Source organism: Triticum urartu, chromosome 6 (genome assembly GCF_003073215.2).
Source record: "Triticum urartu cultivar G1812 chromosome 6, Tu2.1, whole genome shotgun sequence".
Classification (NCBI taxonomy): domain Eukaryota; kingdom Viridiplantae; phylum Streptophyta; class Magnoliopsida; order Poales; family Poaceae; genus Triticum; species Triticum urartu.
This window is the reverse complement of record NC_053027.1, coordinates 97,289,719-97,301,914: the sequence shown is the minus strand read 5'-3', so window position 1 is coordinate 97,301,914 and position 12,196 is coordinate 97,289,719. Positions and strand designations below refer to the sequence as shown.

The window sequence follows — 12,196 nt, the reverse complement described above, 5'->3', positions numbered from 1 at the left end:
CACATAGACACAATGTAAATCTATGTTCTGCGATGTCAGAAAATTCTAGTCCAAAATTAAAATATAACTCAAAAGCAAAACAAAAAATGAGTGTATCAGTGGTGATAGCCAAATCTGAAGCCCAGCTTACATTCGGTACTATTTCATATCGAATTTGTCTATTCTATCCACCACATTTGCTATGAATTTTGACTAAATTTTTATTGTATGTTCGATACAAGTGTTATGTATGTCCTAATATTCCGTCACCTCCAAATAAGTCACACCACCGTGCATGGTCATGGCTTACCACCACCTCTTCACACTTGTCGTGGGCGTTTGCCGCGTTGTAGACCTAGTGGATGGCCGACAACCTCATGCGTCCGAGGAAATGGGCCTGCTCAAGAAGGTGACGTGTTGGAGATCAATGACAACCGCCTCCTAGGAGCACTATGTGTGGCGGTATAATGATATTCCGAACTGGGAGTAGCTTGGATGGTTAAGTTTGTTGTGGTGCAGCTAGCCCACTAAATTTCAAGGTCTAGACCTGCCATGTATTTTTCCTGGATTCATTTCAAGTTTTTTTGGTGATGTCATCAATCTTCAGGATTTGCCTGCTCAGTCTGTAGAGGGTGCTATGTGCGCCTCTATGTTTGTATTGTGTTTTAAGAAAAAACAAACGATATTTGCAAGGAAAGGAATACATGAAAATTGCTTAATCAAAAGAAAAGTCAGCTAATTCCATCCTTGCAACACATGCATGCATGTTGCTCTGCTGACAACTCAGGCTTGACAAAGCATCTTCAGCATTGCTCTATTTTCTTCTAATACACTTGTGGCCGTTGGTACTTAACTAAGCAATGACGACACATGAACTAAACTAAGCGGGGCGAAGACTTTCGCCACGAATATCCCGATCAATTCTGCCCTGGCCCTGCCAATGTGCAATATAAAGGAGGATAATGAGAAGGAAGCTCGTTAATTCGGCAGGGCAAGGTCATACTCATACACCATCTCCCAATCATCGTCAATGGCGTCTGCCGGAAAGGAGGAGCAGGTCAGTGCTACCCCAACCGTGGACGCTGGCCAAGCGCGAGCGCTCCTGAGCTCCGGCGGCGGAGGTCACGCGTATCTGGACGTCAGGCTGCCGGTGGACTTCGACAGGGACCATGCCGCCGGCGCCGTCAACGTACCCTACTACCTCGCCGTTACTCCCCAGGGTTAGCTGCTTGACCTGTCAATCCCTTGCCTTGATCAGCAAAATATTTAACTTTCCTTTAGACCTATCGCTGATACTAGTGTTTTCCCATCCTCCTTTCTGATTATATCAAGGGAAGGAGAAGAACCCAAAATTCGTGGAGGAAGTAGCTGCGCTCTATGGGAAGGAACATCACTTGGTCGTGGTAATTAACAAACTCGTGAACGTTTGATCATCTCCCTCATTTACAGTAGCCACACTAGATGTGTGTTTTAATTTAATTTTGTGCCCTCGTAGGCTTGCCGCACCGGCGTGCGATCCAAGCTTGCGACTGCGGACCTCGTAAACGCGGTAATTAAGGCCTGCCCAGCCCCGTCAATTCTCGCTCGATCTAGCTTGAACTGCAAAAACGTCTTATATTTAGTTTCAGAGGTAGTAGTATCGTACTTGTGACGTGGCTCTACGTGCAGGGGTATGAGAACGCGAGAAGCCTGCAAGGTGGCTACGTTGCCTTCCTCCAGAGCGCAGCCGCGGATCAGCAGCCAGCATCTCAGCAGTTGTGAACTTGACTCATGCATGAATGCATGATCAAGCGGAATAAATTCGGAACTTCTTTACATGTGCCCACCATGTTTTCCTTTTTGAACTCTTCACCATGTTCATGATGATGTAAAGATATAGGAGTTGTGTGTATGAATGGGAATCTGTCACCATTTCAATGGGCCGGGCATATATGTCTGCAGATTTGCGCTTGAGGATGTTTTTCACATTGTGTTCCATCAATGTTTGATTGTTGTCTCCCACCCTGTTTTTGTTCAGCCTTTGGCCTGAACTGATTTGTTCCTTCAGTCTTTACTCTAAAAATTCAGAGTCTACTTCAGTTTCTACTCTGAAAATTCAGAGTCCTCTCTAGTGGGATCGTTTCTCACTGCTTTTTAGACAACAACAAAAAAAACCTCATGATTTTCACTATCTTGTTCATCTTTGATTCACAGAATTTGTTAAATACACAGAAATGAAGTGATATGTCATCTCTCTTTTTTTTTGCGGGTGGAGCTGTGATATGTCATCCTTCAATACTATTATAAGATTAATATATGTGTTTGATTGTGTGTTGGAAAAAGTGTATGATTTTTCGCATGAGGTTGGACTGGATGAATTTTTTTCTACAAAAACTAGTACAGATAAATATAAGGAAAAATTCCTTTTTTTAGAAACAGGAAAAATTCCTATGAATTGCAATCCCACGAATCAAATAACCCAAGTGAACAAAATCCTAAGAATTAAAATCCTCCAGGATTTTCTTTATAATTCCTTGAATCAAAGGAGTGGGCTTCCCTTAAAAAAAAAGAAGTGGGCTTGAAATCCTATCACGTGACCTATATTTATCCTCTCAGATTTAGGCCATTGAGAAAATCCGAGCCCAACCTGTTTTCTCTCGGGGGGGTTGGACCGGCAGGAGCAGGCTCCAGCCCATATGCCACATTCCGATCGGTGGCGCTGCTCCGCCGCCCGGCGGCCGCATCGCCTCCCGGCTCCCGCGAAAGCTATCCAAGACGACGGCGAGAAGCAGCCATTCTCGTGTTCATCTCCAAGTTCACCACTCCCGAGCAGCACGGCAGCTCGCAAAACCTAGCGAATCTCCCGATCCGCGGCCACTCGGCGTGTGCCGGCGGCCGGAATTGAACAGCGATTAATCTCGGGAAGCCTACGAACAGGCGGCTGGTGGCCGGTGCAGCGCATATGTTTCGACAATCTACGACTCGGAGGTAATCCGCCCAATATTTGTCCTTTAAAGAAAAACTTGGGTTAGAGGAATTTCATCAGCGTTCTTGCTTAAACTTGGGGATATTTGATCATGTCAACTTTGTCAGTAGTTGTTTTTTAGAGGACCAATTTGTTATATCTGCAGCCATCTAGGTGGTACTAGGTCGTCATCTTTGTATTCTGATCAAATTGTGCATCTGTACACCTCCAACTTAACAAGGCAGCTAGTTAGAAAAACAAACATTCTGTACCTTTATTATTCAGCAATCGAACAACATACAACTTCAAAGGATTCTATTAATTTCTAGTACGGCACAGTTGAGGTGGATACAAAGATATGAACAACCAAGGCGTGTTCACCTCTATCTATTGCATACTAGACCATATATATTACAGTTGAACTGGGCTTAGCCAAAATATCTGAATAATACTAACTGGTCATATAGCACCCCTAGCCCAAAGAAAAGACCAAATGCAATCGCAAAGATGACCTTCATGCTGTATTCTCTTGCAGAGATGATGTACACGGGAGCTTCTTCAGCCGAACTGCAATCCCTAATAAGCAGAGAGCCGCACAGCTTTGGGTTCCCGTCAAAACTAGAAGTTGGAAACGTGCTCAGCTGGCCTGTTGTTGGAATAGGTCCTCCTAGGTCGTTGTTAGACATGTTGAACTCCGAAAGGAAGTGAAGGGTCTCAAATGCCGCAGGAATTTCACCAGTCAGATGGTTATTAGACAAATCTAGGATCTGCAGGTTTGTCAGGTTGCAGATTGATTGTGGTATCTCTCCATAAAAGTTGTTGAAACTCAAGTCCAGGCAAAGGAGTGCTTTCAGATGACCAATCTCTTGGGGGATTGTACCGGTGAGTTTATTCTTACCGAGTTTCAGCACTTTTGGCCAATCACTGCCCATGCGGTACTGAAATGATGGGTACACATAAAAAATTGGTAGATCGACGAGGTTTGGGTCCAAATATATGGCAGCATTGTCTGATTTTAGCATTGGCATCTCCATCAAGGTGATTGGGATTGTCCCAGTAAGGCTGTTGTTTGATACATCCAGACTGAAGAGGTAATTTAGTGAGTTGATCCAGCTTGGCATCGTTCCAGTGAGTCGATTACTTTGTAATTGTAGTATCTTCAGATTTGTGAGCTTTGATAACCAAATAGGTACCCTTCCAGTCAACGAACACCAGTCCATGGTAAGAAGTTGAAGATTCTGAAAACCATCAATGGTTTCATCTTGTGGCATGGCCTCATTCATGAAGTTTGTGCCAATAACCAGGGCGCTGATATTCCTGCAGCTCTTAAGGGCATGCAAAACTTTTGTGATATTTGTGAAGGAGTTTCTACTAATTGATAGGAAGGACAGGTGCTTCAGATTGCCAATTCTTGATGAGATTTCACCACGGAAATGGTTCTCTGACAGCCGCAGTGCTGTCAAATTGCTGCATGAGTAAATGCTTTCTGGAATTATACCACTGAGATTGTTCCTCAGGAGATCTAAACTTTTTAGATTCTGTAGGGCAGCGAAGTTTACCTTCCCCAGATCTCCACTGAAGTTGTTGAACTTCAGATCAATGATTTTGAGATTTGTACAGTTGCCCAGTGTTGATGGCAACTCCCCAGACATGTCATTGCTACCAAAATGCAGCTCCTCCAGCCTCTTGAGCAGACCTATCGACTGTGGAATCTTGCCACTGAAGTGATTCCCTCCAAGGTCAAGACTAGCTAGATTACTGAGTTTGACTATATGTGCTCCATCAAGTTCTCCTTGTAAACCATTGTTGGGGAAGGAGAGGTACTCCAGCGAGGTAGCGCGGAAGGTATCAACAGGGAGAATCCCACTTAGGTTGTTGTTGCCAGCCTTGAGCACTTTGAGCTTGGAACAATTACCCAACGTGTTTGGTATGTCACCACTCAATTGGTTGTAACAGAGGTCAAGCAAAGCTAAATATGGCGACCCAAGGCAGAGAGAAGGCGGTATGTTCCCAGTGAAGCTGTTATTGCTGGCGTTGAGCGCGATCAGACAGTTCATCACCTTCCATGTGGCTGATGGAAATTGCGAGCTGAACTGGTTGCTTGATATGTTGAGTACCTGCAGAGGCCGGTCGGTGGTAACCAAGGACGGAAACTCAGGCAGCGGTCCGTTGAGCCGACTGAAGCTGACATCGAGGACGATGATGCTTCCAGAGAACACGAGCTCCGCTGGTAGACCACCGGAGAATGAGTTGTGCGAGAGGTTAACACGCAGCAGGCTGGTGAGGTTGGCGAGGAACGGTGAGATGGGCCCTTCAAGTCCTTTAGACTCCAGGGAGACCCCAGTGACGGCCCCATCTCCATTGCAGGAGATGCCTTCCCACTCGCAGCAGTCTGTGCCGCTGTTGTGCCAGGACGTGGCGATGCCACCATCACGCGACAGTCCGGCAAGGAACTGGAGGAGGTTGCGCTTCTCCTGTTCGGTGCATGCAGTGGTGGGAGAGGCTAAGAGGAGCAGCAGGAACAGCTGCAGCACGACCGGATGAACGGTGAATGAGCACATTGGTTAGTGTTTCTTCCCCCTTCTTGTTTTGCTGTTGCTTGAAGAATGCATGCAGTGCTGGTACTAGCTATCATCTAGCAGTGGATTTATTTGCGCATCAGAGCGACTGAACACCATTCATGAGATTCCATATTTCTTGTCATGGGTGCACCTCAGTGCACGGGGCCACGATCGGTTGGTACACTAAAAGACAGTGACACTAGCATAGGAAAGCAACATCTGTGCCTACCCATTATAGCTATAATAAAACCATGTAAACTAGTTTATATAGCTATCACTTAGTTATGGATGGATTAGTAGCTACTGATTAGTCCAAAATTTTCAAGTAGCAAGAAATCAATCTATTTATTTCACTGCCCCAAGTTTCATGTTAAGTGTAAATGCCTGAAGAGAGTAAGGTTAAGTACTAGTTTAGTTATCTTGCCTGACCTATTCATTGCATTGCTGCTCAAGAGTGCATATTGTCCAGGGCCCGGGGGTGGTGGTCTCCTCTACAGACTTACTACCGCATGTTTATGGCATGAGCTAGTGAGGCCCTAGGGGGTATGAACCTAGTTTTTGGCCCAGGGGGTACGAACCTAAATTTGTCCCAGGTGGTACCAACCTAAATTTGGAAACGTGATTCATGTATGGGAGGTATTCTGCTCGATAATTATTATGTGATGTCATTTTCCGCCTGCTGTATGAATTAATACCCAACATTTCAGTTTGAAAACTGCTTTATGGTTGTGTTTTTTCTCATGCTTCCTGTTACTAGTTTCCCAGAAATCTTATTTACTCATTTCCTTGGGAGAGGTCCTGGAACAAAAGCAGAACAAAAGCAGAACAAAAGCAGAACAAAAGCAGAACAAAAGCAGAATCAAAAGCAGAATCAAATGCATCATCCATTAATGTATATATTTCAGATGCACAAAGAGTGCCTATGGATTATTCATCTGTTCTTTTGTGGGAAAGAAGCTTTGAGCTTCAACTCCCTATGTCTGTTTTTCCTCTTGCCATTTCCCTTTTTGGACACACACACAGAAACAAAAAAAACAGCATGTAGATGTCTGCACATGAGATAGACATTCCTGCTTTCACTACTCGGGCAGCTCAAGTTCACCTGTTCAACAACTGTTCTTGATCAAGTCCTTTTTAGGATATTGTAATGACAATTCCTTTTTTTAAATTTGCTTCATGCACTGCCAACCTCTCTTGCTAGCTAATTCTTTTCAGGCAGCTAATTTGGCCTCAGATGCAGTTTGCAGCAATATTGTTGCCATGTTTTTCCATTATTATTTCTATACATACACAATTTTTGTTGCCAAAGCTGCTCCTCTTCATTGTTTTGATTGATTTGTGCCAATATTTTCCCTACCAGCCAAAATTTCGGCAAGGGACGGTGAGAGGCACCCTTCAAGTCTTCTAAATGCCAGGGAGACTTAAGTGACAGACCTGTCTTCTTCATTACAGGCGATGCCTTCCCACTCGTAGCAGGCCGTGCTGTTGTTACGCCACGACATGGCGAGGCTGCCATCTCACGACAGCCCAGAAAGGAAACGGAGGAGGTTGCGCTTCTCCTGCTCAGTGCATGCGGTGGCGGGAGAGGCAAAGAAGAGCAGCAGGAACAACTGCAGCACTACCGGAGGAACAGTGAATGAATGCATTGGTTGGTGCCCCCCCCCCCCCCCCCCTTTGCCCCTTTTTGTTTTGCTTTTGCTAGAACAATGCATGCAGTGCTGGTGCTAGTTATCATCTAGTAGTGGATTTATTTGCAAATTTGACCTACTGAACACCACTCATAAGATTCCTTATTTCATGTTGTGGGCACACTTTAGGGCCCTGGGCCACGGTTGGTCGATACACAAGACAGCGACACTAGCATAGGAAAGCAACATCCATGCCTATCAATTAGCTGCAGTAAAAGGCTATAAAATAGTTTATAAATCTGTCATTTAGTTATGGATGGATTAAATAGTTACCGATTAGTCCAAAAATTTCAAGTAGCAAGAAGCCAATCTATTATCTCGCTGCCCCAAGGTTCATGTTTAAGTGTAATATAGCCGAAGAACATATTGGAAGGTTAATTACTAGCTTGCTCATCTTTCCCGGCCTATTCATGGCATTGCTGCTCAATAATACATAGATATAGGTGGTGGTCTTTGGTTACAGACTTACAGCACTAGTTTTGTTTACCTCAAGTGACAGGCTGGCATTTGGTAGGCAGGCCCAAAGGGGGCACCAACCTACTAATGGTTGTATTTTTCCCATGGTTCATGTCTATGGTGGATATTCTACTCATAATTATTATGTGGGGTCATTTCCCACCAGCTCTTTGACTCTTTGTAGCTGATGAAACATATCCATGATTTCAGTTTGAAAAATTCCTTAATGGTTCTTTTTTCTGACTTGTAGCTAATGAATAAATATCCATGATTTCAGCTTGAAAAACCGCTTCATGGTTTTGTTTTTCTCATGCTTCCTGTCAGTTCCTCAGAAATCATATTAATGTCATTTCCTTTGGGAGAAGTCCTGGAACAAAAACAGAATTAAAGGTACATATCACATATGCATCATCCATCAATGTAATATTTCAGTGGGCTAGACCACTGGAGGCTGGTGGTGTTGCCACAGTGATCTGCGGATGGCGTTGGCCGTTGGATGGGCCATTTTCGTTGTCTTGTGGGGGCTGAAGAGCCACAGCTTTGTTTCCCGAGTGTCTTCTCTCTCTGATGTTGGTCTATGCATGACGGCCTAGGCATCTACGCGACGGGCAGTGCCTCACAGTGGTAATACTGCGGCGAAGTCAAAATCCTCGGGTCATGATCACGACCTTGTAAAGCACGGTAATTGCGATGCTAATATATATGGGCTTTTTTTGTGATTGTAATATGTTTCATTGAATAGGTTGACATGTTAAATAGAGTGCAAAATCAAAGGAAATTGATTTGGGATCACGGCCTCCGTGGAGCCCGTATTTTTCTTTTTACAAAAATCATATTTGATTTTAAAAAAATCTGAAAAAATACACATGAACCTAGGGATATATATTACATCTCTGTAAACTTTCATGATGAAAGACGTCCTGGTTTTGTTTTTTTATACAGCTCACACCAAAACGTATTTGAGCATGAAACTTTAGTACTCCCTTTGTAAACTAATATAAGATTTTCATGTGTATTTGTTTTCAGAATTTTTTAAAATTTAAAATATGATTTTCGAAATTTTAAGAAACAGGGCTCTATGAAGCTCGGGAGCAAGAAATCCACTCGCAAAATCACATGCTTTTACAGTTCTCTTTTATATCAACGGTATCAATGTTAACATGTGAAAAAAGTGATATTGAGGGTCAGAGAGTGAGAGTGTCAACAGAATTCTATTTTCTCATGTATCAGTTATGGTAGCCAAACGTGCTTTGCACGTACTCATACCTAGTCGACGTGAAGACAATGGCGTCTTCTGGGGATCTTGCATCCATTGAATCTTCCAAACTCTGGCTATTTCATTCTATATGAAAAATCCGGTAAGCCATGTTCCATATGGATAAGATATGGAGAAATTGAAAAAAAAGGAGCTATGGGTAAAAAAGGGAAAAGTGCTTATTTGCAGAAAGCAACAGGATCCAGAAACATGATACGTCAAGGTACATACTGACCAAACTACTTTACATGTTGAATCTTTCAGAAACATGCATTCGGGAACAACATGTGCATACAGCTTGGTTTGCCAGCAAGATTCAACCAATACATTATTAAGACCCATTGCACATAAATACAAAGATGTGAACATATCTGGATACTGGATCAGATTACAGTAAAGTGGGCTTAGCCGCCTAGCCAAAATATTTAAATAATACTAACTGGTCATATAGCACTGCTACCCAAAAGAACACACAAAATGCAATCACAAAGATGACCTTATCGATGTATTCTTTTGCAGATGTGATGTAGATGGGGGCTGCTTCAACCGAACCACAATGGTTAATAAGCACAGAGCCGCACAACTTTGGGTTCCCACCAAAACTAGAATTTTGAAATGTGCTCAGCTGGCCTCTTGTTGGAATAGGTCCTTCTAGGTTATTGTTTGATATGTTGAATTGCGAAAGGAAGTGAAGGTTCTCCAATGCTGCAGGGATTGCACCCGTCAGATGATTATTAGACAGATCTAGCCTCTGCAGGTTTGTGAGGTTGCAGATCGATTGTGGGATCTCTCCATAAAAGTTGTTGGAACTCAAGTTCATGTAAAGGAGGGCTTTCAGCTGACCGATCTCTCGTGGGATCATGCCTGTGAAATTATTTTTACCGAGATTCAGCTCTTTGGCCGAAGCACTGCCTATATGATATTGAAGTTGTGTCGGAGCCACACCATAAATAAGTAGACCAAGGTCAATGAGGCTTGGGTCCAAATACATGCCAGTCTTATCTAATTTTAACAGTGGCATCTGCATCAAGGTGACTGGTATTTCTCCAGTGAGACTGTTGTTAGATACGTCCAGACGAAAGAGGTGGTTTAGGGAGTTGATCCAGCTTGGCATTGGTCCAGTGAGTTGATTATTAGATAATAGTAGTATCTTCAGACTTGTGAGCTTTGACAACCAAGTAGGTATCCTTCCAGTCAAGGAACACTGGCACATGGAGAGAAACTGAAGATTCTGAAAACCGTCAATGATTTCATCTTGTGGCATGGCCTCATTCATGAAGTTTCTGCCAATAAGCAGGATGCTGATGTTCCTACAGCTCTCAAGGGCATGCAAAGTTTTTGTGATGTTTGTGAAAGAGTTTCTAACAAGTGACAGGAAGGACAAGTGCTTCAGATTGCCTATTCTCAGTGAGATCTCACCATGGAAATGGTTGCCCAACAACCGCAGAGCAGTCAAATTGTTGCATGAGTAAATGCTTTCTGGAACTATCCCACTGAGATTATTCTTAATGAGATCTAAACTTTTTAGATTCTGTAGGGTGGCGAAGTTTACCTTGCCTAGGTCTCCACTGAAGTCATTGAACTTCAGATCAATGGTTTTGAGATTTTTGCAGTTGCTCAGAGTTGATGGCAGCTCCCCAGACATGTTATTGTTACCCAAATGGAGCTCCTCCAGCCTTGTGAGCTGACCTATGGACTCTGGAATTTTGCCACTGATGTGGTTCCCTCCAAGGTCAAGAGTACGAATATTACTGAGTTTGACTATGTGTGCTCCATCAAGTTCTCCTTGTAAACCATTGTTGGGGAAGGAGAGGTACTCTAGCGAGGCAGCGTGGAAGATTTCAACAGGGAGAGTCCCACTGAGGTTGTTATGGCCCACCTTGAGCACTTTGAGCTTGGAGCAATCACCTAGTGCAGTGGGAATATTGCCACTCAATTGGTTATAACAGAGGTCAAGCAATACAAAATATGGCGAGCCAAGGCAGAGAGAAGACGGTATGTTCCCGGTGAAGCTGTTATTGCTGGCGTTGAGTGCAATCAGATTTTTCATCACCTTCCATGTGGCTGATGGAAATTTTGAGCTAAACTGGTTGCTTGAGATGTTGAGTACCTGCAGAGGCCGGTTGGTGGTAACCAAGTACGGCAGGTCGGGCAGCGGTCCGTTGAGCTGGTTGAAGCTGACGTCAAGGATGATGATGCTTCCGGAGGACATGAGCTCTGGCAAAAGGCCACCAGAGAAGGAGTTGTACGAGAGATTGACATGTAGCAGGCTGGTGAGGTCGGCCAGGGATGGCGAGATGCACCCTTCAAGTCCTTTAGATCCCAGGGATACCTCAGTAACGGCCTCATCTTCATTGCAGACGACGCCTTCCCACTTGCAGCAGTTCGTGCTGTTGTCGCGCCATGACGTGGCGAGGCCGCCATCTCGCGATAGCCCGGCTAGGAACCGGAGCAGATTATGCTTCTCCTGCTCGGTGCATGCGGTGGCGGGAGAGGCCAAGATGTGCAGCACCACGAACAGCACAACTGGAGGAACGGTGAAGGAAGGCATTGGCCGGTGTTTGTTCTCCTCCTTGTTTTTCTGTTGCTTGAAGAATGCACACGGTGCTGGTACTAGCTATCATTTAACAGGGGCTTTTATTTGCACATCAGAGCTACTGAACACCATTCATAAGATTCCTTATTTCATGTCATGGGTGCAGCTTAGCGTCCCGGGCCACGGTCGGTTGGTGCACAAATGCAATCAATCAGGTATCTCCTCGCCCCTAAGTTTGAAGTTATGTTTACGTGGTTGAAGAATATATTTGAGAGTGATGTTAATTACACCAGGGGTGATACGGGCGGAACCCTAAAACTGCCGCTAGGGTCTCCCCTTCGCCGTCGCCGGAGGATGCAGCCGAGCTAAGCCCATGGCGCGGATGGCGGAGGCGGCGTTCCTTTCCTTGTGGCGCAATGGGCGATCCCTGCTCCGAGATGATGGCTTGGCTTGCTCAGGGGCGGCGGCGTTGCCGGCTGTGCTCCAAGACCAGGGAGTGTGGAGCGACACAAGGCGTGTCGGCTCCAGATCTGGTGGCTGGGTGTGTCCAGGACTCTGTCCCTGGCCGGCGTAGATGTTTAGTTCTCCAGACTAAAGTCTTGCTGGATGCCGGTGCTGACAACACCTTCCAAGGAGTTCTGACACCTCTCCCTTCCTCGATGTCTTGTCTCCCAGTGAAAACCAAGATCCGCCTTGCTAGCTCGACGATGGCGATGCCTTTGGCATTTTTACTTTGGTGAATCGTCATTTTGGATCAATTCTGATTGACGATCCCCC

General features: G+C 44.7%; 2 protein-coding genes and 1 long non-coding RNA gene across 4 annotated transcripts; 2 read left to right on the top strand and 1 right to left on the bottom strand.

The window, feature by feature from the left end:
- Positions 1–928: 928 nt before the first annotated feature.
- Positions 929–1,978, top strand: LOC125515746 (thiosulfate sulfurtransferase 16, chloroplastic-like). Its single transcript, XM_048681251.1, has 4 exons — positions 929–1,199; positions 1,312–1,382; positions 1,475–1,528; positions 1,648–1,978. The coding sequence occupies exons 1-4, from the start codon at positions 1,010–1,012 to the stop codon at positions 1,738–1,740; spliced, it is 408 nt and encodes a 135-aa protein (XP_048537208.1). The 5' UTR covers positions 929–1,009; the 3' UTR covers positions 1,741–1,978.
- A 1,249-nt stretch (positions 1,979–3,227) lies between these two features.
- LOC125515781 (receptor-like protein 2) lies at positions 3,228–11,629 on the bottom strand. Its single transcript, XM_048681282.1, has 2 exons — positions 10,032–11,629; positions 3,228–5,413 (listed from the first exon to the last, which is right to left on the bottom strand). Exons 1-2 carry the CDS (start codon positions 11,432–11,434, stop codon positions 3,352–3,354), a joined length of 3,465 nt encoding a protein of 1,154 aa, XP_048537239.1. The 5' UTR covers positions 11,435–11,629; the 3' UTR covers positions 3,228–3,351.
- Positions 5,349–9,542, top strand: LOC125515782. 2 transcript variants are annotated; one of them, XR_007287124.1, is made up of 4 exons: positions 5,349–5,486; positions 6,937–7,132; positions 7,906–9,106; positions 9,403–9,542. It is a non-coding gene; the product is annotated as an uncharacterized LOC125515782 (long non-coding RNA). The 2 variants fall into 2 exon arrangements; XR_007287125.1 differs by having other exon boundaries at positions 7,906–8,309; positions 9,403–9,512.
- Positions 11,630–12,196: the final 567 nt, after the last annotated feature.

Excerpts from the sequence above, each read along its gene's own strand:
- LOC125515781 (XM_048681282.1), bottom strand. The coding sequence starts at position 11,434 with ATGCCTTCCTTCACCGTTCCTCCAGTTGTGCTGTTCGTGGTGCTGCAC. Across the intron at positions 5,414-10,031 it reads AAGCTCACAAGTCTGAAGAT|TGCATGCACCGAACAGGAGA; the intron begins ACTACTATTATC and ends CTCTCCCACCAC.
- LOC125515746 (XM_048681251.1), top strand. The coding sequence starts at position 1,010 with ATGGCGTCTGCCGGAAAGGAGGAGCAGGTCAGTGCTACCCCAACCGTG. Across the intron at positions 1,200-1,311 it reads CCTCGCCGTTACTCCCCAGG|GGAAGGAGAAGAACCCAAAA; the intron begins GTTAGCTGCTTG and ends GATTATATCAAG. Across the intron at positions 1,529-1,647 it reads CTGCGGACCTCGTAAACGCG|GGGTATGAGAACGCGAGAAG; the intron begins GTAATTAAGGCC and ends CTCTACGTGCAG.